Source organism: Pleurodeles waltl, chromosome 6 (assembly GCF_031143425.1).
Source record: "Pleurodeles waltl isolate 20211129_DDA chromosome 6, aPleWal1.hap1.20221129, whole genome shotgun sequence".
Classification (NCBI taxonomy): Eukaryota; Metazoa; Chordata; class Amphibia; order Caudata; family Salamandridae; genus Pleurodeles; species Pleurodeles waltl.
Genome location: NC_090445.1, coordinates 1,198,404,619 through 1,198,432,190, shown reverse-complemented (window position 1 = coordinate 1,198,432,190; position 27,572 = coordinate 1,198,404,619). Strand labels below are relative to the sequence as shown.

At 47.7% G+C, this 27,572-nt stretch overlaps 1 protein-coding gene across 2 annotated transcripts in view; it reads left to right on the top strand.

The window, feature by feature from the left end:
* Positions 1-27,572, top strand: part of HELLS (helicase, lymphoid specific) — a 549,822-nt gene that overhangs the window by 183,563 nt on the left and 338,687 nt on the right. For both annotated transcript variants that reach the window (XM_069240496.1, XM_069240495.1), the window contains exon 12: positions 18,670-18,766. In XM_069240496.1, the coding sequence (XP_069096597.1) occupies positions 18,670-18,766 (97 nt within the window). The remainder of the gene's footprint in view (positions 1-18,669; positions 18,767-27,572) is intronic.

Sequence of the window (27,572 nt, the reverse complement as noted above, 5' to 3'; positions counted from 1 at the left end):
ACATTATTTCAAACTACTTCAACTCCTACAGGCTGAACCACCGCTTTTGGGGAGATAACTGCTTACTAGTCAGTGCACAGCATGTGTATCTGCAGCTACACATGCCATCGAACGGAAAATGTCACTTACCCAGTGTACATCTGTTCGTGGCATGAGTCACTGCAGATTCACATGCGCCCACCCGCCTCCCCGGGAGCCTGTAGCCGTTTAGAAGTAGATCTTCAACATTTGTAAATATATTACTTTAACCTTTATTATGTACATACGTATTCATTCCATTGCATGGCCACTATTACTAACATACGCAACTCCTACCTCACCCTCTGCGGGGAAACAATCTAAGATGGAGTCTGTAAGGAAATGCCTCCTTGGCATGGTTACCCCCTGACTTTTTGCCTTTGCCTTTTATGATTTGAAAGTGTGCTGAGGCCTGCTAACCAGGCCCCAGCACCAGTGTTCTTTCCCTAAAACTGTACCTTTGTTTTCACAATTGGCACACCCTGGCATCCAGGTAAGTCCCTTGTAACTGGTACCCCTGGTACCAAGTGCCCTGAGGCCAAGGAAGGTCTCTAAGGGCTGCAGCATGTCTTATGCCACCCTGGGGACCCCTCACTCAGCACAGACACTGCTTGCCAGCTTGTGCGTCCTGGTGGGGAGAAAATGACTGTCGACATGGCACTCCCCTCAGGGTGCCATGCCAACCCCACACTGCCCATGGCATAGATGAGTCACCCCTCTAGCAGGCCTTACAGCCCTAAGGCAGGGTGCACTATACCATAGGTGAGGGCATAGGTGCATGAGCACTACACCCCTACAGTGTCTAAGCAAAACCTTAGACATTGTAAGTGCAGGGTAGCCATAAGAGTATATGGTCTGGGAGTCTGTCAAACACAAACTCCACAGCACCATAATGGCTACACTGAAAACTGGGAAGTTTGGTATCAAACTTCTCAGCACAATAAATGCACACTGATGCCAGTGTACATTTTATTGTGAAATACACCCCAGAGGGCATCTTAGAGATGCCCCCTGAAAACATACCCGACTTCCAGTGTGGGCTGACTAGTTTTGCCAGCCTGCCACACACCAGACATGTTGCTGGCCACATGGGGAGAGTGCCTTTGTCACTCTGTGGCTAGTAACAAAGCCTGTACTGGGTGGAGGTGCTTCTCACCTCCCCCTGCAGGAACTGTAACACCTGGCGGTGAGCCTCAAAGGCTCACCCCCTTTGTTACAGCGCTACAGGACATTCCAGCTAGTGGAGATGCCTGCCCCCTCCGGCCACGGCCCCACTTTTGGTGGCAAGGCTGAAGGAGATAATGAGAAAAACAAGAAGTCACTGGCCAGTCAGGACAACCCCTAAGGTGTCCTGAGCTGAGGTGACTCTTACTTTTCGAAATCCTCCATCTTGCAGATGGAGGATTCCCCCAATAGGATTAGGGATGTGCCCCCCTCCACTCAGGGAGGAGGCACAGAGGGTGTAGCCACCCTCCGGGCTAGTAGCCATTGGCTACTAACCCCCAGACCAAAACACACCCCTAAATTGAGTATTTAGGGGCTCCCTGAACCTAGCAAGATAGATTCCTGCAACCTAAGACGAAGGACTGCTGACCTGAAGCCCTGCAGAGAAGACTGAGACACCAACTGCTTTGTCCCCAGCCTTACCGGCCTGTCTCCCCACTTCAAGAGATACCAACAGCGACGCGCCCACCAGGGTCCAGCGACCTCTGAAGCCTCCGAGGACTACCCTGCATCTAAAAGGACCAAGAACTCCCGAGGACAGCGGCCCTGTTCCAAAAAAACAACTTTAAAAGGACTCCACGTTTCCCGCCGGAAGCGTGAGACTTTCCATTCTGCACCTGATGCCCCCGGCTCGACCTGCGGAGAAACACTACAGGGAGGAATCCCCTGGTGACTGCGACCCTGTGAGTAGCCAGAGTTGACACCCCCCCCCCCCCCCCCCCCCCCCAGCGATGCCTGCCGAGGGAATCCAGAGGCCCCCCCTGACCGCGACTGCCTGCTTCCAAGAACCCGACGCCTGGTAAGGACATTGCACCCGCAGCCCCCAGGACCTGAAGGATCCGACCTCAAGTGCAGGAGCGACCCCCAGGTGGCCCTCTCCCTTGCCCAGGTAGTGGCTACCCCGAGGAGCAACCCCCCCACCCCCACTTGCCTTTTCTGCTTCACTGAAGAGACCCCTGGGTGTCCCATTGAAACCTATTACAAACCTGACACCTGTTTGCACTCTGCACCCGGCCGCCCCAGTGCGGGTGAGGGTGTACTCACCCCCCCCTCCCCCCCCCCCCCCGTGCCCTACAAAACCCCCCTGGTCTGCCCTCCGAAGTCACAGGTACTTACCAGACTGGAACCAGGGCACCCCCTTCTCCATTGAAGCCTCTGCATTTTGGGCACCACTTTGACCTCTGCACCTGACCGGCCCTGAGCTGCTGGTGTGGTAGCTTTGGGGTTACCCTGAACCCCCAACGGTGGGCTACCTTGGACCCAACTTTGAACCCTGTAGGTGGTTTACTTACCTGCAAAACTAACCAATACTTACCTCCCCCAGGAACTGTTGAAATTTGCACTGTCTAGTTTTAAAATAGCTTATTGCCATTTTTGCCAAAACTGTATTTTGCTGATTCAAAGTTCCTATGATACCTAAGTGAAGTACCTTTCATTTGAAGTATTGATTGTAAATCTTGAACCTGTGGTTCTTAAAATAAACTAAGAAAATATATTTTTCTATATAATAACCTATTGGCCTGGAATCTTCTGAGTGTGTTCCTCATTTATTGCCTGTGTGTATGTACAACAAATGCTTAACACTACCCTCTGATAAGCTTACTGCTCGACCACACTACCACAAAATAGAGCATTAGAATGATCTCTTTTTGCCACTATCTTACCTCTATGGGGAACCCTTGGACTCTGTGCATGCTATTTCTTACTTTGGAATAGTACATACAGAGCCAACTTCCTACAGAGTCGATGCCCATGTGCAATGGAGCTGAAAAGGAAGAGTCACTCGGTCCTGTGACTCGAAGACTTCTAAGAAAAACAACTTGTAACACTCCGAGCCCAACACTAGATGGCAGGACTTGTGCATAGCATGTGAATCTGCAGCGGAACATGCCACGAACAGATGTACACTGGGTAAGTGACATTTTCCATAATGTATATACAAAAACAATTGGGAAAAAACACCGATTTTTTTTTAATACAAAAGGACCTGGAGAGGCTATATGTTTGACTTTGATAGCAGAGCCTGTAGAAAACATTTACTTACTGATTTTTGGGATACCGTGGGACTCCTACTTCAGGGATGATTCAAGCATGTGAATTTATGAAAGATACCAATACTGGATAACTGTAGTTACGGTAAGGAACTTGTTTTCTTATTTTCCAGGATTGAGTAAGTGCCACTCCATCTGTCCTAAAGTGCCCTGGGAGCCACAAATTCTAGAACCCAGACTCTGCCCTGGCTGGAATTCTACCAGTGCAGCCTTTTGGTCATACCACAACTTCTGGAGTTGTTGTCTGGCCTTAAAGTGTTTGGATGCCATTTCCTTGTATTCAGCTATCCTAAAGCTGAAGCCAAGCACATCATCCACCACATTTTGTTTAGGCTCATGGAGAGGTCTCTCCCAGCCTTCTTTAACAAGTACCAGTGGCCCTCTTACAGGATGGCCAAACGGAATCTCAAAGGAGGGAAAACCCCACTCCCTTCCGTGGCACATCTCTGTAGGCGAAAAGCAGGCATGGTAAGAGGACATCCTATCTCCCTTTGAGTTTTTCAGGGAGCCCCATGATCGTGGCCTTTGATGTCTTGTTGAACCTCTCAATGAGTCGATTGGTTTGTGAATGGGATGGTATGGTGTGGTGAATTTGTAAGTCACACCACTCTCATTCCACATGTTTTAGGTAAGCTGACATGAAGTTTGTACTTCTGTCAGAAACCACCTCCTTAGGAAAACCCACTCTGGTAAAAATACCAATCAGAGAAGAGCAGCTTATTGGGGCGATTAAGAATGATGTTTGGGTTGAGGACGCCCTTCACCAGGTATCAATAGCTAAAATGATATTAGGAAAATACTCAACCGAGAGGACAGCCGAAATTTGTTTAGCAAAACAAAGGGAATGTTATGAATTAAGCGAGAAAGCAGGGCATATTTTAGCAATGCAGACTCGTCCGAGGGCATCTTTAGGCTCCGTTTTGAAAGTGCGAAACAAAGCAGGATTGATAGTTACGGGATCTGATGCTATCAGGGAAGCTTTCCGAGAATACTACACAGAATTATATGGCGCTGTCAACACTGGTCAGGAGCATATTGATAGTCACTGGCTGACTCTGACTCTGGGTGGTCGGATTACCACAGAGGATCAAATAACATTGGGTCAGGAGGTGACAATGGAAGAACTGTCAGATGCGCTTGAGGTGCTTCCAAATGGGAAGGCTGTGGGGCCAGATATTATTCCTTTAGAGCTATATAAATGCTTTAAGAGGTATGCTCTTACCAGTGTTGTTACTGGTGATCGATGTACGGGGGGGGGTAACCCCACTCCGTCTTGGGGCTCTGCTAATATTGTAGTATTTTTAAAGAAAGGCAGGGACCCGACTAGTCTAAGCTCGTACCGTCCAATCACCCTTATCAATAGTGATGCGAAAGTCTACTCTAAAATATTTGCGACTCGATTGTCTGTGTGCATCAGTAAATTGGTCAGTTGTAACCAACCTGGATTTGTCCCTGGTAGGGACACAACCGATCATATTAGAAGGGTGATAGTGCTGTTTGATACTACACATATATCAGCAGAGCCCATGGCTATGATTCTGCTGGATGCTGAGAAAGCATTCGACAAAGGCAACTGGGAGTATCTATGGGACACTTTGTAGACATATGGTCTAGGAGGAAGATTTATCACAGCTGTCAAAGCTTTATATAAGGAGCCAAGTGCTAGAATACAGATCGGGGGAGAATATTCACATCCCTTTAGATCAAACTGGGTACACGGCAAGGATGCCCATGCTCACCCCTAATATTCGCATTCGACTTGGATGCCTTTTTGCGTTTCCTGGAAATGAATGTTAACGTTCAGCCAGTCATTCGTTATGGGTGGGCAACAAAAATCCTGGCGTACACAGACGATGTTGCAGTTATAACCGCTGACCCGGATCTTGCCCTTAAAGAAATTGAGGGCACTGCAGAAAATTTTGGGGCAGTCTCTGGCTATCTTCTTAACAAAGATAAGATTCAGTTTTGAATGAACACTGTAGTTCGTTGGATACATGAAAAGTAGAACACGCGGTCTATTTAGGGATTGAGATTTGACCCCAGGTAGAGGAGATTGTCCGGACTAACCTTTTGCCTGTTATAGATAATGCTAGGTATAATTTTAGCAGATGGAATAATTTGCATATGACAATCATGGGGCGGTGCAATATGATAAAAATGGTGTTCTTTCCTAAAGTGTTTTATATCTATTTCGGGCGGTTCCATTAGAATTTGAGAAATCTTGGTTTAGGAAATTGGATCAGCTTATAATGCGGTTTGTCAGGTCATATGGTAAGATACATAGAGCCAGTAAATATATGATTTTACCAAGGGAAAAGGGCGATAGTCCATTCCCAACTTTAAATTGTATCAGACGGCAGCTGCAATGCAGTTTATGCAACCACGGTTTAAAAATGGATGCCTGGTAAGCGATGGGGAATATGTCCCGAGTATCTATGAGGCATTAATCGGCCCTGCGGCAAATGGGGCATTGCTCACACTTTTGGAGCCCAGCTATTTTAAGAAGGCTCGGTTCAAAGTCCTAAATGCTGATTTCAAAGTCTAGGGTTTGTGGCGAAAGAAATGTGGGCTTGGAAGATACAATTACTATACTTTGATTAAGGATAATAATTTTCTTCCTGAGATTTTCCGAGATATCATGGGAAGGTGGAATCAACAGGGAATACAAAGATTAGGTGATTTTATCGAGGGTTCTACAATCACCACATTCGAAAATCTTCATGGGAACTTTGGATTAGCCCAAAGAAGCTTTTTTTAAATATCTACAAGTAAGGAATTTAATTTTTCGGAAAACCAGCGGTCCAGCGGGGTTTGTAAAGAATTCTTTATTATAGATGATGACCTCCTCTGATAAGATTACGATACGATCAATATATGCTAGACTGACTGACAATTTACCTGACGATCTGGCGAAGTATTTTAAGAAGTGGTGCGATAAGCTGAATGTGGAAGAGGAGGTTTTTTATGAATCTCTCGAGCTAGGCTGGAGCTCCTTGATCTCAGCATCCCTTCAGACACAGCATTATAAAACCATCTTTGATCTGTATGTTACGCCTGGGAAATTAGCGCAAAGGGGCCGGTTACAAGGGGTGCACTGCCCAAGATGTCAGCTGCATGGAGTGGATGTAATACATATGTTCGCCACATGCACGAAGCTGGTGAACTTGCGCATTAAAGTGGGGCAGTTTATTAAAGATGTTGCCAAATTAGGAATTGATCTATCACCAGGGGTGGTCATATTCGGGCTTTCGATGTTAAGTGAGTCATTCGCCAGTAAGTTTCTCTTCATAGTTATGTCAGTGTATCGATTGTGTATTTCTTCTGCATGGCTGGATCAAACGCCCCCCCACATATCAAAATTAAATCGTCTTCTCGCAATATATTAGTTGGAACAAGCCCTGTATGATCGAAAAGATAAAAAAGGGAGACGTAAAGGGCAAGAAATAGGGGGGGGGGGGGGGGAACTAGTGGTATTGGGCGAATGGTTAGCTAATAGGAAATGGCGGTATCGTATACTTGGCTAAACGTTTTTCATTTTTTCTGTTTGTCTTTTCTGATGAATTATATATGTATTTTCTTGGGTACTGAATAAAAAATTAATTAAATAAATTTTTTTAAAAAATACCAATCAGAGCTTTAGCTCCTGCAGGGCCAGTAGTAGCCCTAAGGGGGAATTACTTCAGGGTATCTGGTAGCAGGATCCACTGCTACCAGTATGTACTGGTTCTCTGAGGCTGTGGGTGGCTCAAGTGGACTCATAATGTCCACTCCAACCGTTTCAGAGGGCATCCCCACCACAGAAATTGGAATGAGGGGGGCCTTTGGGTGGTCAGCTGTTTTGCCACTGGCTTGACAGGTGACACAGGAGCTACAAAATCCCTTCACTTTCTGGGACGTATTGGGCCATGTGGTTTACAAGTCTGCTCTGTTTTGGTTTGTCCCAATTGCCCATCAAGGGGGATGTTGGGCTAAAATGAGGATAAACTCAACTCCTGAGGCACTGCTACTCTTAGTGGCTGGACATTTGGGGTCTCTGGCCTCAGTGTAAAGGAGTTCATTCTCCCAATAGACCCTGTGGGAGCCACTGACATCTCCCTTCTCCTGTTAAGAGGCTGGTCCCCCAGTCGTCTTACTTTTTCTCTTGGAAGGTTGGGCCATTATTCCATGCTCCAACACTTCTTTTTCACCCTGTGCTGCTCTTTGTGCTCTGGTTTTCGCACACACCAGTTCAGGGATGCCCAGCATGGCTGCATGGGTCTTGAGCTCTACCTCAGCCCAAACTGAGGATTACAGATCATTCCCTAGCAAGCATTCCACTGGATTTGCAGAAGAGACCACTACCTGTTTCAGGCCAGTAACCCCTCCCCATTCTAAAGTCACCATAGCCGTGGGATGGACTTTATTAACTTTGTCAGCATTGGTAAATGGATATGTTTGTCATGCCAAATACTGTCCTTGGGGAAACCAGTGACACTGGCACCTGTATCCCTCAGGGCTTCTACGTTTGTTCCATTTATCAAGAGCTGCTGCCTGTATTTTTGCATGTTAGGTGGCCAGGCAACCGGTGTGGCTCTATCCACCCCGCCCTCAGAGACTAAAGTAGCTGTAGTGTGAATCTGAATTTGCTCTGGGCACAACTGGAGACTGGCTATTCCAGTACTCACTAGAGTAGTGTTAGTGGTATTTTTCTTGGGACATGCCGTGTCTCCAGGTTGGTGTCCATGCTGTTTACAGTTGACACCAGGCTTCCTTGGGATCAACGTTTTTATCCTTGTACCTATTTGTGGACTGTGAATAGGCTCTGGGTCACCCTCCCGAGCAGGTTTTTGGGGCCCTTGTGAAGGCTTTGTTTTTGTCTTGGGTGTCTCACCACCCTTCCCCTGGGGAGGCTTTGTGACCCCTTTCTTTTGGGCATGCCCTGTGGAAGTCTTGGTCATCCTAGTCTTGACCCAATGGTCTGCCTTCTTTCCCAATTCTTGGGGAGAAATCGGACTTAGATCTACCAGATGTTGATGCAACTTGTCACTGAAGCAGTTATGTAACAGGGGTTCCTTCATAAATACATTATAAAGCCCATCATAGCCATGCACTTCACTGACCGTTTTCCAACCCTCTCGTGTTTTCACTGAGTAGTCAAAAAAATCAACCCAGGACTGGCTCGAGGTTTTGTGAGCTCCCCTGAACCTAATTCTATACTCCACAGTGAAGAATCCAAAGCCCTCAATCGGGGTAGCCTTCATGTGGTCATATGATTCTGCATATTTATTAGCGAGTGTGAGGAGTCTATCCCTACACTTACCAGTGAACAGTTCCCAAAGTAGGGCTTCCCAGTGAGATCTGTTTAACTTTCAGGTTTCACAGGCCCGCTCAAAGGCTGTGAACCACTTGGTGACATCACCCTCTTCATATTTTGAGACAATCAGTTTGGGGATTTTTTTTTAGGATATTGGTATTCTCTCTGACCCTATTTGTATTGCTGCCACCATTAATGGGTGCTAAGCCCATTTCTGCTCTCTCCCTTTCTGTAACCAGAGTTGCTGCTCGAAACCTAACCTTTTGGCCATCCTTGCTAAAAGGATGTCCTCTTCATTGAGGCTGTCCCCAATTTCCACAGAGGAGCTGGACTCCCCTGTTGAAGATCCAGTGAGTTCTCCAATATCTTCCCTGTCTGAGTGAAGTTCTTCCTCCTCAGCAGGGTGGTCCCTGGTGTACTCTGCCAAGAGCTCCTGGAGCTTGACCTTGGAAGGGTTGGAACCGGTTTTAATCTTTTTCAGCTTTTGTTACTAAAAGTTAGGATTACTTTTTAGAAACTAAAAACTACTTCTACTAACTAAATCCTAACTTTACAATACTTTAATATATCTAAAAAGAAATGCTAAGGGGACTTAACCAAGGCCTTAGCAGGACTTTTTTTTACACATTTTGAAGAAATAGTCAAATTCTCAAATCTGTTTTCTAAAGGCAATTTTGGAATTAAATTGTGTGATCAGGTATTGGCTGAGTAGTGTAGCAAATGCAAAGTCTTATATCCCACTGCTGATCCAGCAGTGTGGTAAGCTGGCTCTGTTTATACTATATCAAAATGAGATATAGTGTGCACAGAGTCCAGGGATTCCCCAGAGGCTTAACAGAGGCTAACGTAGATAATAATAATGCTCTCTTGTGGTAGTGTGGTTGAGCAGTTAGGCTTACAAGAGGGGTAGTACAAAGCATTTGTTGTACACACACAGGCAAAAGAAGCACACACAATGACTTCACTCCGGACCAATGGTTTTCATATAGGACAAATATATTTTCTTTATTTTTAGAACCACAAGATTTAAGTTTCAGGTAAGTACTTCAATAGATTCGTATTTTACATATGTATCAACAGTTATTTGTTTGAAATCTAAGTTATACATTTCTTGAAATATTGGCAATAATCTTTTTTAAAACTTGACACAGTGCAATTTTAAGAAATTGTTCCTGTGGGGAGAAAAGTTAGATTGTTTTACAGGTAATTACAGCACTTAAACAGTTCCTATCTCTGGGGGTTAGGAAGTCCATAGGTTGGGGTTCAAGTTGACACCAAACACCCACCACCAGCAACACAAGGCAGACCGGGTGCAGAGGTAAAAGTGTGGGCAATATTTACATGGGCTACTATGTAGACTAAGGGCATTCAGTTTCAGATCTGCAGGCAGGTAAGTATGGTGACTTTGGAGGACAGACCTGGGGGGCTTAGAGGAGCACTGGGGGGTGGCGGGGAGTTGGGGGGGGGGGGGGGGAGGTGGCACAAGTAGGCAACAAACATACACCAAACAAGATGTCGAGTCTCCAGTGGTTCTCTGAGGGAAACCCAGGGGTTACCCAAGCAGCAAGGTCCAGGGGGCCTTCTTAGGCAAACCACAGGCTGGACAGGGAGGAGGGGCTGCCTGCTGAATGTTGCTGCACTGAGTGTCAGTTTCTCCAAGGCCTGGGGTTGCGGGTCTTTAGGCATCGGATATCTTTGTCGAGAGCTTTCGCGTTCAGGGGGGGGGGTCCTCTGGATTCCCTCTGCAGTCTTCTTGGAGGAGTGGAGACGTGAACCCAGGGTGGGCACTTGCTCAGAATTGCCTGGGGAATCCTCTCTAGCTGGTTGTGCCACTTAGACAGTGGCCGCAGGCGTCTGGTGCAGAGTGGTTAGGACTCGCGCACTCGGAGTGAGGTTGGAGTCCGTAGTTGTTGGTTTCTTCTTGGACAAGGCTGCTGTCCACGGGAGGTCTTAGTCCTTTTGGGTGAAGGGCAGTCCTCTGGAGCTTGGTAGTGGTAGCTGGCCCTGCTGGATGCATCGCTGTTCTTTTGCAGGTTCTTTGAAGCAGGAGACAGGCTGGTAGGGCTGGGGCAAAATCAGATGTCATCTTCCTTCTAATCTGCTGGGGGATTCAGCTAAGCAGCCCCTATCAGGCCTCCAGGAATCTGGCGAGCTTAGTTCAGGAAGGCCCTTTAAATCCTACATTTAGCGGCGTTTTTAGGGTCAGAGGGCAGTAGCCAATGGCTACTGTCCCTGAGGGTGGCTACACTCTCCTTGTGTTTTGGGGAGGGGGGCACAGACCTAATCCTGTTGGTCTGTGTCCTACAATCAAAGATGGCTCTGGACACCTTAGGGGTGGTCCTGGCTGGGGTGGTCATTCCTCCCTGTTTTCCCTAATTTTCCCGTTGGACTTGAAGCCAAAAGTGGGGTTTTTGTCCATGGGGCAGGCATCTCCACTAGCTGGAGTGCCCTGGGGCACTGTTATGCGAGGCTTGAGCCTTTGAGGCTCACCATCAGGTGTTAGTTCCTGGAGGGGGAGGTATGAAGCACCCCCGCCCAGGACAGGTTTTTCTGACCAGAGTGCACAAAGGGTCTCACCCCGTGTGGTCAGAAACTTGTCTGAAAGTGGCAGGCTGGCAAAGACCTTGCAATCCTACACTAGCAGTTTGGCTAACATACAGGGGGCATCTCTAAGATTCCCTCTGTGCATTTTTAATAAATCCCACACTGGCATCAGTGGAGGTTTGTTGTGCTGAGAAGTTTGGTTTCAAACTTCCCAGTATTCAGTGTAGCCATTATGGAGCTTTGGAGTTCGTAATGACAAGCTCCCAGACCATATACTAAATATGGCTACACTGCATTTACAGTGTCTAAGAATGGACTTAGACACTGTAGGGGCATGATGTTCATGCAGCTATGCCCTCAGTTGTGATGTAGTGCTCCGTGCCTTACGGCTGTAAGGCGTGCTAGAGGGGTGACTTACCTATGCCACATGCAGTGGTTTTTGGGGTGCCATGTCGACTTTACGTTTTTTTCTCCCCACCGGCACACAAGCTGCAAAGGCAGTGTACATGTGTAACCATGCCATCAGTACCACTGTCCTACTTCCTGCCAAAGGAGTGACTTACATTTATTGCATGCAGTGTGCAGTTTCTTTTAGGTCTGCACCAAGATGAGCAGCCTGCGAAGGCAGCACTGTGTGCACTTTTGAGAAGGTCCCTGCGGTTGGCACAATTTGTGCTACATCCCTCAGGGGCATTCCTTTAGTACCCTATGCCCTAGATACCAGGGGTATCATTTACTAGGGACTTACAGTGGCAACTAAAGATTTGCCAATTGGGAAAAACTGTGCTGTTTTAGAGAGAGATCTGTCACTGGGGACCTCTTTAGCAGGGACCCAGTGCACAGTCAGTTGAAATTGCACTAGGAACCAGGGAAATAGTGTATAGGGGGGGGGGGGGAAGAGGGGTGACAGGTGACAGTAGGGAAGTACCATCTTTTGCCTGATGTCAGTGTGTTTAGACTGTAGTTCATTAGGATCCTGCTAACCAGGACCCCAGTGTCTGTGCTCCCTCCTCTAAATTTGGTTACAGGTAACCTTTTTACACCCACAATTGGCATACTGGTGCACCTATGCAAGTCCCTAGTATTTGGTGCCTAGGGCAATGGTATACCAGGGGACAACCATGGGCTGCACCATGTGATGTGCCACCCATGAGAGCCCATGCAGACTGAGTATACAGGCCTGCCATTGCAGCCTGCATGAAATGGTTCATGCACCTTTCACTTATTATATAAAGCTTGCCTTACATCTAGGTCACTGCACTTAGACACTAAGTCACCCGTCTGGTAGGCTCTTCAGCCCAAGAGCAGGGTGCATGTCAGTAAGTGTGAGGGTACCCTTGCATGAGCAGTGTAGGAAGTTGGCTCTGTATGTGCTATTTCAAAGTAAGGAATAGCATGCACAGAGTCCAAGGGTTCCCCTTAGAGGTAAAATAGTGGTAAAAATAGATAATACTAATGCTCTATTTTGTGGTAGTGTGGTCGAGCAGTAGGCTTATCCAAGGAGTAGTGTTAAGCATTTGTTGTACATACACATAGACAATAAATGAGGTACACACACTCAGAGACAAATCCAGCCAATAGGTTTTGTATAGAAAAATATATTTTCTTAGTTTATTTTAAGAACCACAGGTTCAAATTCTACATGTAATATCTCATTTGAAAGGTATTGCAGGTAAGTACTTTAGGAACTTTAAATCATAAAACTTGCATGTATACTTTTCAAGTTATTGACAAATAGCTGTTTTAAAAGTGGACACTTAGTGCAATTTTCACAGTTCCTGGGGGAGGTAAGTTTTTGTTAGTTTTACCAGGTAAGTAAGACACTTACAGGGTTCAGTTCTTGGTCCAAGGTAGCCCACCGTTGGGGGTTCAGAGCAACCCCAAAGTCACCACACCAGCAGCTCAGGGCCGGTCAGGTGCAGAGTTCAAAGTGGTGCCCAAAACACATAGGCTAGAATGGAGAGAAGGGGGTGCCCCGGTTCCGGTCTGCTTGCAGGTAAGTACCCGCGTCTTCGGAGGGCAGACCAGGGGGGTTTTGTAGGGCACCGGGGGGGGACACAAGCCCACACAGAAATTTCACCCTCAGCAGCGCGGGGGCGGCCGGGTGCAGTGTAGAAACAAGCGTCGGGTTCGCAATGTTAGTCTATGAGAGATCTCGGGATCTCTTCAGCGCTGCAGGCAGGCAAGGGGGGGATTCCTCGGGGAAACCTCCACTTGGGCAAGGGAGAGGGACTCCTGGGGGTCACTTCTCCAGTGAAAGTCCGGTCCTTCAGGTCCTGGGGGCTGCGGGTGCAGGGTCTATCCCAGGCGTCGGGACTTTAGGTTCAAAGAGTCGCGGTCAGGGGAAGCCTCGGGATTCCCTCTGCAGGCGGCGCTGTGGGGGCTCAGGGGGGACAGGTTTTGGTACTCACAGTATCAGAGTAGTCCTGGGGTCCCTCCTGAGGTGTTGGGTCTCCACCAGCCGAGTCGGGGTCGCCGGGTGCAGTGTTGCAAGTCTCACGCTTCTTGCGGGGAGCTTGCAGGGTTCTTTCAAGGCTGCTGGAAACAAAGTTGCAGCCTTTCTTGGAGCAGGTCCGCTGTCCTCGGGAGTTTCTTGTCTTTTCGAAGCAGGGGCAGTCCTCAGAGGATGTCGAGGTCGCTGGTCCCTTTGGAAGGCGTCGCTGGAGCAGGATCTTTGGAAGGCAGGAGACAGGCCGGTGAGTTTCTGGAGCCAAGGCAGTAGTCGTCTTCTGGTCTTCCTCTGCAGGGGTTTTCAGCTAGGCAGTCCTTCTTCTTGTAGTTGCAGGAATCTAATTTTCTAGGGTTCAGGGTAGCCCTTAAATACTAAATTTAAGGGCGTGTTTAGGTCTGGGGGGTTAGTAGCCAATGGCTACTAGCCCTGAGGGTGGGTACACCCTCTTTGTGCCTCCTCCCAAGGGGAGGGGGTCACAATCCTAACCCTATTGGGGGAATCCTCCATCTGCAAGATGGAGGATTTCTAAAAGTTAGAGTCACTTCAGCTCAGGACACCTTAGGGGCTGTCCTGACTGGCCAGTGACTCCTCCTTGTTTTTCTCATTATTTTCTCCGGCCTTGCCGCCAAAAGTGGGGCCTGGCCGGAGGGGGCGGGCAACTCCACTAGCTGGAGTGTCCTGCTGGGTTGGCACAAAGGAGGTGAGCCTTTGAGGCTCACCGCCAGGTGTGACAATTCCTGCCTGGGAGAGGGGTTAGCATCTCCACCCAGTGCAGGCTTTGTTACTGGCCTCAGAGTGACAAAGGCACTCTCCCCATGGGGCCAGCAACATGTCTCGGTTTGTGGCAGGCTGCTGAAACTAGTCAGCCTACACAGATAGTCGGTTAAGTTTCAGGGGGCACCTCTAAGGTGCCCTCTGTGGTGTATTTTTCAATAAAATGTACACTGGCATCAGTGTGCATTTATTGTGCTGAGAAGTTTGATACCAAACTTCCCAGTTTTCAGTGTAGCCATTATGGTGCTGTGGAGTTCGTGTTTGACAGACTCCCAGACCATATACTCTTATGGCTACCCTGCACTTACAATGTCTAAGGTTTTGTTTAGACACTGTAGGGGTACCATGCTCATGCACTGGTACCCTCACCCATGGTATAGTGCACCCTGCCTTAGGGCTGTAAGGCCTGCTAGAGGGGTGTCTTACCTATACTGCATAGGCAGTGAGAGGCTGGCATGGCACCCTGAGGGGAGTGCCATGTCGACTTACTCGTTTTGTCCTCACTAGCACACACAAGCTGGCAAGCAGGGTGTCTGTGCTGAGTGAGAGGTCTCCAGGGTGGCATAAGACATGCTGCAGCCCTTAGAGACCTTCCTTGGCATCAGGGCCCTTGGTACTAGAAGTACCAGTTACAAGGGACTTATCTGGATGCCAGGGTCTGCCAATTGTGGATACAAAAGTACAGGTTAGGGAAAGAACACTGGTGCTGGGGCCTGGTTAGCAGGCCTCAGCACACTTTCAATTGTAAACATAGCATCAGCAAAGGCAAAAAGTCAGGGGGCAACCATGCCAAGGAGGCATTTCCTTACAAGCAGGGTACACTTAGAAAGTCCAGGGAATGGATCCTGGTGTTTGTAAGTGCGGGGAAGCCATCTTAAGGTATGTAGTGGACACTGGGCAACAAGAGTGGTCCAACTACATAATGGCTTTGCCTAACCTAGGCATGTTTGGTATCAAACGTGTTGGAATCATGCAACTATACAGGTTCCAGTGGTAGTTGCAAGAGCGCCTGTACTTTGGGGGTTCCTTGGGGGAATCCCCCAGTTCTTCCTGTGCAGCCTTACGGTGTCTAACTGCCAGCCCACACTGCTGCCAACTCAAGACACTGTTCTGCCCACTGCTGGTGAGCCTGGCTCAGGCAGAGGATGGCAGAACAAAGTACTTTCTGCAAGGCAGAGGAGTGACCCCCAAACCCCCTGTGTATTAGGTGTCCAAGGGCTGGGCTGGGCTGGGGCGGGGTGGCCTCCAATTACCACCAGACTGCTTTGAAGAAGGGCACATTGGTGCCGTTCTGCATAATCCAGTTTGCACCAGTTTAGGAACCGCTGGTTCCTGCTCCAGCGTGAAACTGCACAAAGGACTTAGAAGTGAGTAGCCTCCTGTCCAGCTTCTTCCCTAGGGAGGTGCACAGAGCTGTACCAGGAGGCCACTTGATTTTGCTATCTTAAAAGTAAGATGTGCAGAGGCCCCTGGGAGCATCTGACTAGTTAGGCCAGGCAGATGACATCCCTCACCCCCTCTTATAGGTGGGTCACTGCAGAGAGTGACAACCCCGTTTTAGGGTTACTTAAGGGCTCCCCTGTGGGTGGGGTCCTCAGATTTGTTGAGCAAAACTACAAATAACTCTGCAAGACTTCTGCTCCTGGCCTCTGGAACTGCTGCTGGTCTGCTTTAAAACCGAAGCAAGTCTACCTTCTGGTGGGAAGGCTCCCATTGCAACATTGCTTCTCTGGATCCTGCAAGAATTCTGCTACATGCAAGGCTGTGCATCCTCCAGGGTCACATGGACTTTGTTTGCACCTAGAAACAAAAAGGGAATCTCACTTGGAGAGCAGGAGTCACTCCCCTGCAACCGCAGGCACCTCAAGACAACTTCGACCTGCTGGTGGGGTCTGCTTTCCCACGGACATCGAAAGGCTCTGCATCATAGGTGGTGGGTCTGTGGCCTCCTATGGGTCCTGCTAGTCTTCCGGCCAACTTGGGAGACTGTGGGCCCCTGATCCTGCCAGTGGACGGGAACCTCTGTGCACCTGAGCCTTATGTCATCCTGCTTAGGCCTTACACCTTTTTGCAGGCTCCCGATGGGATCTATCCTGTAAGAACTGGACCACCTATGGAAGCAAATGGATGGCTCGTGGGACAGCATGGTCTATGGTACAAGACAATTATACCAATGTGCTGTTGTGTGGGCGCTTTTCAAGTCTCTACACAGACTTCCTATTCCATACTTCATCAAACAGTGGTGCTAACAATCGATGCTCCTATGGAAGAGTGAGAACCTCATGCAGAAGCAGTCAACCAGGGGCCACTTGTTATACTCAAAAAGAGGCTATCTGTATCCTGGAGCTCCATGACCTACGACTGGACTTACAGTAGTTCCTCCTGACATTAGCAGGACACAGTTCTCATCAGGACCGACAACGCTGTAGTGGTGTTTGAGCTGTGGCAGGTCTCCCGCTTTGGCCGATGGTAGGGGTGGGGGAGAAGTGGTTACAGGGATCGGGGTCTGGGGTGGAAAGAGTGGAGAGAGAGATTTTCCACAGATCTGCAGCACAAGTCCTAGGCGCACACTCCGGGATGCTGGAAGGCTTATTGCTTTAAGTTTATTTACACAGTTCACCTTATGAACCACACATTAGGAGACCCCCCTTATGACTGGCCCATCCCTGCAACGCTCTCACTTCGCAGTCTGCTGCTTCTGGAAGCTCCACATGTTTTCAAAAGGCCTGACTTTCTACTGGACAGTCTCTGTTCCTACATTGCCAGTCACACTCCCTCCCTGTCTGAGCATGCAGTTGTCTGTGCACTAGGCAGATCCTCAGCTTTTCCAGCAGGAAGCACAAACATCAGGTAATGTCCCCACGCCTCTGGGAGATTGCTGTCATCCAGATTTCTACCCTGGTTTCACAGCAGCTCTTTCGATCGTATTTAGAATGCTCCCTTCCTTGGTTAAGAAGAACTTGAAACTGGGCCAGAACGGGGTGGTTTCAATCCTACTTTTATTTTCCTTCTGGACAAGGGATATAGATCCACGGTCTAAGTTCTGAAACTAGTTTGTGGTGGTTCCCTTACAGATGTCATTTTTTGGCTGTAGTGCAGACACTGCTTTTGTGGAAGGTGAAGGTGCGGTCAGCAGATGAGGTTTGCTTCAAGCAGGCACATTCACAACATGGGCACAAAAGAGGTAACATTGTGCACCTGGCTGTTGCTAGCCTTCCTGAAGTAGCAATCTGGAGACAGGCAAAAGCGCATCTTCTGTCTAGAAATGTCCCCACCTTTATAGAATCTTACTCACCCACTGGTACTACCTAACACTCATGTTGATACAATGCATGTGCCTCAAATACCCTACACACACTTGGCAAGCACACAGTATGTCAGGACAAGGTTATGGATGCACATTAAAGCAGAACATTTACATGGGTGTGTCTGGTATGCTGCACTTCTAAGACACAGGGAAAAAAAAGGTCTGGGTAGGACTAAAATTTGCAAAAATTGATATGCTGTCCCCACTGCTTCATGTCAGTAGCCCAGGACATGCCCCTCCAGCTCACAGAACTTGATGATGGCGTTTGCATTAGCATGGACAGGCCTAGCTCACAACACTCACCCTAGATTAGAATGTAAGATGTGCCCATAAAGTTGCTTTACCAGTTTCACTTGCAGTTGGATGACTCGAGGTAGGGCTTTATTGCCCTTATAGCATGCTGTAGACATTTCCGCCCCAACTGTTTATGAATTTGGTTCACAGAGTAAATTTTAAAATGAGGACATGGTACCATGATTTAAGCAGTCATGCAAGTTTTCAGTTTGTCTGAAGATAATTTTCTTTTGGTGATTGCTTCTCAGAAAACACAGGTGACCACATAGATTTGCTTGAATAATGAAACTCCGAAACAAAACATTTTCAAGTAAGATATCACTCTATTAGTATTTTGTTGAAGTATGTTGATTTTGTTTACTTTTGCAGACCAAAAATTAGTATGGTGCACAAATTTGTGATGATTAAACTATTTGAGCAAAACTGTCATATGAAATGCCTGGAAACATCAGTTAGCTGCGGAGATGACAACTAACTTGAGCAAAATTTCAAATAAGGAATAATTGGTGACTTTGATGCACTTTGTCACTGATAAAATATTTATAATTTAGCTTTCTGTATAACTACCATTAAAGGTAGACCATTCCTCTAGGTATACGTCCACTACCATTAACAGCTGTTTTCACAGATACTGGTACATTAGTGTTTGTATTGGTGTATAATGTATTTGCATCATGTAGAAAAATGGTCATACATGTTTTATTCTTTCTAGCTTTGAGTCTTGGTTTGACATAACTGCTATTGCACAGAATGCTGAAGATATCGTAGCCAATGAACGGGAGCAGAACATTTTGCACATGCTACATCAGGTACAGTCCGATTTCTTCATCAAAATTACAAATGTGCCCTTTGAACTCCATTTTCCCCAAAGCTAACTTCTACTTCAGGGGCCCTTTTGGTAATTCAATGTCAGTTGGATAAACTCTCTCACTTCAGTTGTGCGTACTTAAAAAAAAAATTAAAAAAAAACTAATGTCCTCTTCAAGAAAAACTAGACACTTAGAATATACATCTTACTCCAGTATTGGAACTTTCATAGATTCACATGCTTGAATCATTCGCTGTTGTCGAGATGGGAGCCCCTGGTACAAATTACACAAGTAGTTTTAAAATATATTAACAAAAGGGCCCTAGGCCTCTTCAATTTAAATCGATCAGAGTCATTTTAGGAAAAGGACCAAACTTGAGCATCCACCAATCAGGCGACACCACCCTCTAGAATCCTACTGAGAGAAGCTCCAGCCCCTCAGGTTCTCTTCCGCACGTCGTGCTAGGAAGTCTCCTCAGAGCTCTGCTCTTTAGTCACACCTTTTGAACTAGCTTCAACATATTTTTCTCTGAGAAACTTCTCTGACCTGATTGTGGAAAAACATCTTCAACATGTTTGATAAGGAGAAGAAGGGTTTATTCAGAAATTGCAAAACTTGTGGCAAGAAAAGACTACATTCTGAAGACCCTCAGGATTGTATATACTGCCTGTATCCAGACCATTCAGCCAAGGACTGTAAGGTTTGTCGTACCTTTTCCTCTAAGACTCTTAAGGATAGAGAAGGCAGATTATTGATTTGGCTGCAAAAACTTAAATACAGATGAAATCCAGTTTCTGACTCTGATAGTGCCGACTCTTCAATATCTAAAAAGTCATCAAAGAGGGCAAGAGCAGACACAAGATCGTCCTCCCAAAAATAAAGAAAAGCCCACAAAAAGACTGCTTCAGAGTCTTACAAGGGCCGCAGCCCATCTACTTCACCTCGGAAATCTTCCAGAAAAGGGGAGAGATGTCATGCCAGCAGTTCTGAGAGGCATAAAAAGTCATCCTCTGTACCTTTCAAGAGACCCTCCTCTACTTCTACAAAAAAGGCACCGTCGACACTCATCGTCGACGAAACCGTTGGTGAGTGCTTTTCCAACACCAACAACGACTTGCACATTTCCACCGTCGACGAGAGCGGCATCGACGTCATCGATGAATGTCTACACCTCATCTTCAACGGCCTCGTCGGTGAGGCTTTCATCCATCAAAATCTCCATGCATTCATCATTGACGACGACGCCGTCGACGAAGACTATGTATGTGCAGTCTATGACATCGTCGACGAGAGAAATATCAGAAAACTCATGAGCAACTGACCCCAAAGCCCACCTCACCTAGTAAGGTGACCTCCCTCATTCCAGTGCATCTGTTAGAGAGAGATGAAGACTGACGACGAGGGGCCATTTGGAGCAGCCCATAGTCCATCGCAATTAAATGTCAAGTATCAAGAAGATAATTTTGATGAATCTTATGACCCTCAATTTTATGGAGTAGACTAACAATATCAAGAGGGGGCATACATTCCATCCTCCTTATTGTCTGACCTCAGAGCAATGTTAGCTGATTACAGCAGGCGTTTTCCTCCTCAAGGGGAGCAACCTCCTCCATTGCCGGCTCTGGGGTTACCACTCCACGTCAGAGACCAGTTTCTTTACCTCTCACAAATGTGGTTATTCCGGACATGACTCTACCTCAGGACACAGACATGTCAGAAGGGGATCACGAAGAAGGGGAACTCCTGGACACTCATTCCGAGTGGGATGAATACATCATCCCTGCTCCTCCTTCTCCTTCCCAATCAAAGGTCGAGTGCCCACCAGACGACATTAGAGGATTTCGCAATCTCCTAGAAAGAGCAGCTAAGCGTTTTGCTTTGCCAATGCCATCAAAACAAACACTGTTTTCTTTACGATTTTAAAGAGCCGTTTCAAAAATCTGTGTGCTCTATTCCGCTGGTCAGCTACTTATGGGAAGAAGGCCTAAAAGTGATGCACAATCCTGCTACTGTCACAGCTGTACTGCCTTGTTTGGATAAGAAGTACAAGGCACCGGACGGACATAGCCACAACTGCATTTCGACAGCTCGCAGGGGCAGTTGTTCTTAGAAGACCAGGTTTGCTAAAAGCTACCTCATTCCGGCCTGAGGTACAGAATAAGATTTTAGACTTACCTTTCGATGGGCAGGCGTTATTCGGCAAATATATTGACGAGGCTATACAATCTATTAAGTCTGACACCTATACGGCAAGGTCATTAGGGACTCTCCAATTTTGAAAGCCTTCCTTTCGAGCTAGAGGGCGTGGCCAACCTTCATATAGAGGAGGATATCAGCAGTATAGATATTCCACCTATCCTTTCTCTTCTCAACAGTACCTCCAATATTACCCACAAAGGCAGCCGCCGCAATCAGCTTATGGTAGATCTGGCGGTAGGGGACGCTCAACTCGCCCTGCTAAAGACTCTGCTCGAAGAGCCTGATACATCCGAGGCACCGGCTACACCCAACTCTCCTCCTCTGGTTCTAGGCGGAAGGATATCCCTCTTTCTCAAACAATGGCAAGTCATTACATCAGACAAGTGTGTCCTCCAATTAGTGAAACAGGGCCACACTCTAGAATTTACCCAACTGCCTCCCTCCAATCCTCCTCGCAGGACTCCTTCAAGGTACCCAGAACAACTCAAGAAGGAGATCAACAAGATGCTCCTCAAAGAGCTATAGAGAACGTACCTCGGTAACAGCGAGGAAGAGGGTTTTATTCCATGTTCTTCCTCATTCGCAAAAAGTGGAAAGATTGGAGGCTGATCCTTGATTTACGGGAACTGAACATCTACTTAAAAAAGCAATTGTTCCGCATGATCAGCCTGCGAGATGTCCTCCTGCGTATGAACCAGGGAGATTTCATGTCTATACTAGACCTAAAAGACGCATATTTCCACATTCCCATCCACCCTGCCCACAGACAATACCCGAGATTCACCGTAGCCGGAAGCCATTTTCAATTTCGTGTCCTTCCCTTTGGCCTAAAATCAGCTCCCAGGATATTCACCAAATGCCTAGCGCCAATCGCAGCCTTTCTCAGGAGGAGGGAACACCACATTTTTCCATATCTAGATGTTTGGCTGATAAAAGCAAGCACCTATTCAGGAGCGCGCAGATCAACAAGAAGGTGTGTTTCCTTGCTAACCAATCTAGGCCTCACCATTAACTGGGAGAAGTCCAAACCTTTGCCAGCACGCATTATGACCTTTTTAGGGGCAAACCTGGACACGCAATCCACCAAGGCGTGTCCCAGAGTAGACAGGCAACAAAGGTTCTCTTCCAGGGGATCCTCATCAATAGTCATAAACATTGAATATTCCTGCCCTTGTGCGGGGACCCCGGAGCATATATAAAATACACACATTAAACATGTGTAAAACAGCAATGCAGGCTATAATCATAAACAGGCTAAAATGCTTTATTTCTATGAAGTTTTTTTTTTTTTTCATTATAAAATTACAATAGAGAATAAATATCTACCCAAGCCCCCAAAACTGGGCTTTGGGAAGTAAGCAGTAGTAATCACTAGGGAAAAAAGAGAAAAAAACTACATTGAAAAACAATGGAGCATCCTTAGCCAATAGGCTGTATGCAGGTTAACACAGGAGAACTATAAAAACGTTGGCACCGTGCCTTTAAGACCCTGAGCACCTCCAGTATCCCACCATGCCTCAGGGGTGAAGGAAAGGTGACAGTTGGTTCACAGTTAGGTCAGTACTTTTTTACGGTGACAATCTGTGTAACTGATTCCAAAGACAGTCTGTCCTGCACTTCTAGGAGATGTGCGTCCGGGGAGGAGGGTGGGTTGTTTATGACTTTGATGAGGATACCCCTGGAAGAGAACTAGGATTTACAGGTAAGTAACTTATCCTTCTCTTCCAGGGGATCCTCATCAATAGTCATAAACATTGAATAGATTAGCAAGCCCATCCCTAAACTCTGCGGACTGTCTAATAGAAGTGCAGGAATAGATACGTATTATGCAAATAGATTTCTCAGAGAGGCCTGCCCCACTTGGGCATCCGCTCTTGCATCTGAGTCTAAACAGTAATGTCTAGTAAATGTATGTACAGACTTCCATGTAGCAGCCTTACAAATCTCAGATATTGGAACATTGTTAAGGAGGGCAGCAGTAGACGCTTTTCCCCTTGTGGAATGCGCTTTAGGCCTAGCTAGTAGTTGTTTGTTAGCCAGCTGGTAAGTATTCACAATACAAGAAACTATCCATCTTGATATCGTTCGTTTAGATGCTGCCTCTCCTGTCCTCAAATGACCATAATTTACAAACAAGCGGTTGGAATGTCTAAAGGATTTTGTTTTATCCAAATAAAATTTCAGCACTCTTTTCAAGTCTAAGGAGTGCAATGCTTTCTCCGCCGGAGTCTCCGGATTGGGAAAGAAAGTCGGTAAAGATATAGTCTGATTGATGTGGAATTCTGACACCACCTTCGGAAGGAAAGATGGGTGAGTTCGCAGAACCACTCTGTCGTGAAAAACCGTGTACTGTTCTTTGGAAGACAAAGCCTGAATTTCGCTGACCCTCCTCGCTGAAGTAATGGCCACCAAAAAAGCCGTCTTCCACGTAAGGTGTTGTAAAGAGGCCTTGTGTATAGGTTCAAAAGGAGGGCCCATAAGTTTTGACAATACTATGTTCAGCTCCCATGGAGGAGATGGTCTCCGAATGGGCGGAAAAACTTTTTTCAAACCTTCTAAGAAATCCTTGACTACAGGTTTCGTAAAGAAGGATTCCTGGGAAGGTGACTTACGATAGGCTGTAATGGCAGACAAATGTACCTTAATAGATGATACCTGCAGACCGGACTTTGCCAGATGAAGTAAATAGGACAGTATGACATCCTCCTGAGCCCGTATGGGATTCTGACCTGGTTGGCAGCACCATATGTAGAATCTCTTCCATTTAAAAGCGTAAGAACGCCTCGTGGAAGGTCGTTTGGACTCTCAAGATGTTCATGCACTCCTGTGAGAGCCCTAGGTGCCCATACTGCAGGAATTCAGGAGCCATGCTGTTAAGCTCCGAGAGGGTAGGTTGGGATGTAGAATGCTGCCCTCCATCCTGCTCAGAAGATCCGGTCTGCACGGCAGCCTCCTGTGAGGTTGTTCCGATAGGTTGAGGAGATCTGTGTACCAGAATTGACGGGGCCATTGTGGCACTATGAGAATCATTCTGGTTCTGGATCTGTAAAGTTTGTTGATCACTGCCGGTATGAGGGGAATCGGTGGAAAGGCGTAGAGAAATATCCCTGACCAGTCGATCAACAGGGCATTCCCTCGAGATCCCGGACGGTAGAACCTGGATGCGAAGTCTGGGCATTTCTTGTTTACTTCGTCTGCGAAGAGATCCAATTGAGGTCGACCCCATTGAGCTCTCTACTCTGATTCAAGCATGTGAATCTATGAAAGTTCCAATACTAGAGTAAGAAAATTAGTTACCTGTAACTGTAGGTTCGATGGCATCTGTCGCTGTAGATACGCATGTTCTGCAATAGCTCGCCATCTGGTGTTGGGCCGGAGTGTTACAAGTTGTTTTTCTTCGAAGAAGTCTTTCGAGTCACTGGACCGAGTGACTCCTCCTTTTGTCTCCATTGCGCATGGGCGTCGACTCCATCTTCGATTGTTTTTTTTCCGCCATCGGGTTCGGACGTGTTCCTGTCGCTCCGAGTTTCGGAACGGAAAATTAGCTAATTTCGGAAGATTTTCGTCGGTATTGTTGCGTTCGGGATCGGCGTACTTTGATTCCACACCGCATCGAAGATCGAAGAGCTCCGGTGCCCTTCGGGGTAGTTTTTCGATCCTCCGTCGGGGCCTGGTCGGCCCGACCGCGTGCTGAAGAACGCCGATGGAACGGACCCCGTTCCGTTTCTGCCCCAAATGCCACAATAAGTACCCTTACACAGACCAACACTTGGTCTGTGTAGGAAGTTGGCTCTATGTGCTATTTCAAAGTAAGGAATAGCATGCACAGAGTCCAAGGGTTCCCCTTAGAGGTAAGATAGTGGCAAAAAGAGATAATACTAATGCTCTATTTTGTGGTAGTGTGGTCGAGCAGTAGGCTTATCCAAGGAGTAGTGTTAAGCATTTGTTGTACATACACATAGACAATAAATGAGGTACACACACTCAGAGACAAATCCAGCCAATAGGTTTTGTATAGAAAAATATCTTTTCTTAGTTTATTTTAAGAACCACAGGTTCAAATTCTACATGTAATATCTCCTTCGAAAGGTATTGCAGGTAAGTACTTTAGGAACTTCAAATCATCAAAATTGCATGTATACTTTTCAAGTTATTCACAAATAGCTGTTTTAAAAGTGGACACTTAGTGCAATTTTCACAGTTCCTAGGGGAGGTAAGTATTTGTTAGGTTAACCAGGTAAGTAAGACACTTACAGGGCTCAGTTCTTGGTCCAAGGTAGCCCACCGTTGGGGGTTCAGAGCAACCCCAAAGTCACCACACCAGCAGCTCAGGGACGGTCAGGTGCAGAGTTCAAAGTGGTGCCCAAAACACATAGGCTAGAATGGAGAGAAGGGGGTGCCCCGGTTCCGGTCTGCTTGCAGGTAAGTACCCGCGTCTTCGGAGGGCAGACCAGGGGGGTTTTGTAGGGCACCGGGGGGGGACACAAGTCCACACAGAAATTTCACCCTCAGCAGCGCAGGGGCGGCCGGGTGCAGTGTCGAAACAGGCGTCGGGTTCGCAATGTTAGTCTATGAGAGATCTCAGGATCTCTTCAGCGCTGCAGGCAGGCAAGGGGGGGGTTCCTCGGGGAAACCTCCACTTGGGCAAGGGAGAGGGACTCCTGGGGGTCACTTCTCCAGTGAAAGTCCGGTCCTTCAGGTCCTGGGGGCTGCGGGTGCAGGGTCTCTCCCAGGCGTCGGGACTTTGGATTCAAAGAGTCGCGGTCAGGGGAAGCCTCGGGATTCCCTCTGCAGGCGGCGCTGTGGGGGCTCAGGGGGGGCAGGTTTTGGTACTCACAGTATCAGAGTAGTCCTGGGGTCCCTCCTGAGGTGTCGGGTCTCCACCAGCCGAGTCGGGGTCGCCGGGTGCAGTGTTGCAAGTCTCACGCTTCTTGCGGGGAGCTTGCAGGGTTCTTTAAAGCTGCTGGAAACAAAGTTGCAGCCTTTCTTGGAGCAGGTCCGCTGTCCTCGGGAGTTTCTTGTCTTTTCGAAGCAGGGGCAGTCCTCAGAGGATGTCGAGGTCGCTGGTCCCTTCGGAAGGCGTCGCTGGAGCAGGATCTTTGGAAGGCAGGAGACAGGCCGGTGAGTTTCTGGAGCCAAGGCAGTTGTCGTCTTCTGGTCTTCCGCTGCAGGGGTTTTCAGCTGGGCAGTCCTTCTTCTTGTAGTTGCAGGAATCTAATTTTCTAGGGTTCAGGGTAGCCCTTAAATACTAAATTTAAGGGCGTGTTTAGGTCTGGGGGGTTAGTAGCCAATGGCTACTAGCCCTGAGGGTGGGTACACCCTCTTTGTGCCTCCTCCCAAGGGGAGGGGGTCACAATCCTAACCCTATTGGGGGAATCCTCCATCTGCAAGATGGAGGATTTCTAAAAGTCAGAGTCACCTCAGCTCAGGACACCTTAGGGGCTGTCCTGACTGGCCAGTGACTCCTCCTTGTTTTTCTCATTATTTTCTCCGGCCTTGCCGCCAAAAGTGGGGCCTGGCCGGAGGGGGCGGGCAACTCCACTAGCTGGAGTGTCCTGCTGGGTTGGCACAAAGGAGGTGAGCCTTTGAGGCTCACCGCCAGGTGTGACAATTCCTGCCTGGGGGAGGTGTTAGCATCTCCACCCAGTGCAGGCTTTGTTACTGGCCTCAGAGTGACAAAGGCACTCTCCCCATGGGGCCAGCAACATGTCTCGGTTTGTGGCAGGCTGCTAAAACTAGTCAGCCTACACAGATAGTCGGTTAAGTTTCAGGGGGCACCTCTAAGGTGCCCTCTGGGGTGTATTTTACAATAAAATGTACACTGGCATCAGTGTGCATTTATTGTGCTGAGAAGTTTGATACCAAACTTCCCAGTTTTCAGTGTAGCCATTATGGTGCTGTGGAGTTCGTGTTTGACAAACTCCCAGACCATATACTCTTATGGCTACCCTGCACTTACAATGTCTAAGGTTTTGTTTAGACACTGTAGGGGTACCATGCTCATGCACTGGTACCCTCACCTATGGTATAGTGCACCCTGCCTTAGGGCTGTAAGGCCTGCTAGAGGGGTGTCTTACCTATACTGCATAGGCAGTGAGAGGCTGGCATGGCACCCTGAGGGGAGTGCCATGTCGACTTACTCGTTTTGTCCTCACTAGCACACACAAGGTGGCAAGCAGGGTGTCTGTGCTGAGTGAGAGGTCTCCAGGGTGGCATAAGACATGCTGCAGCCCTTAGAGACCTTCCTTGGCATCAGGGCCCTTGGTACTAGAAGTACCAGTTACAAGGGACTTATCTGGATGCCAGGGTCTGCCAATTGTGGATACAAAAGTACAGGTTAGGGAAAGAACACTGGTGCTGGGGCCTGGTTAGCAGGCCTCAGCACACTTTCAATTGTAAACATAGCATCAGCAAAGGCAAAAAGTCAGGGGGCAACCATGCCAAGGAGGCATTTCCTTACAGTCTGCAACCTGTGCCTGTCACCTGAGCACAGCGAAGACACCTGCGAGGCCTGTCGTGCGTTCCGGTCCCGAAAAACACTCCGAGACCGTCGAGCCAGAAGACTTCAGATGGCGTCCGCACCGACAGCCCAACGGGAGTTCGAGGA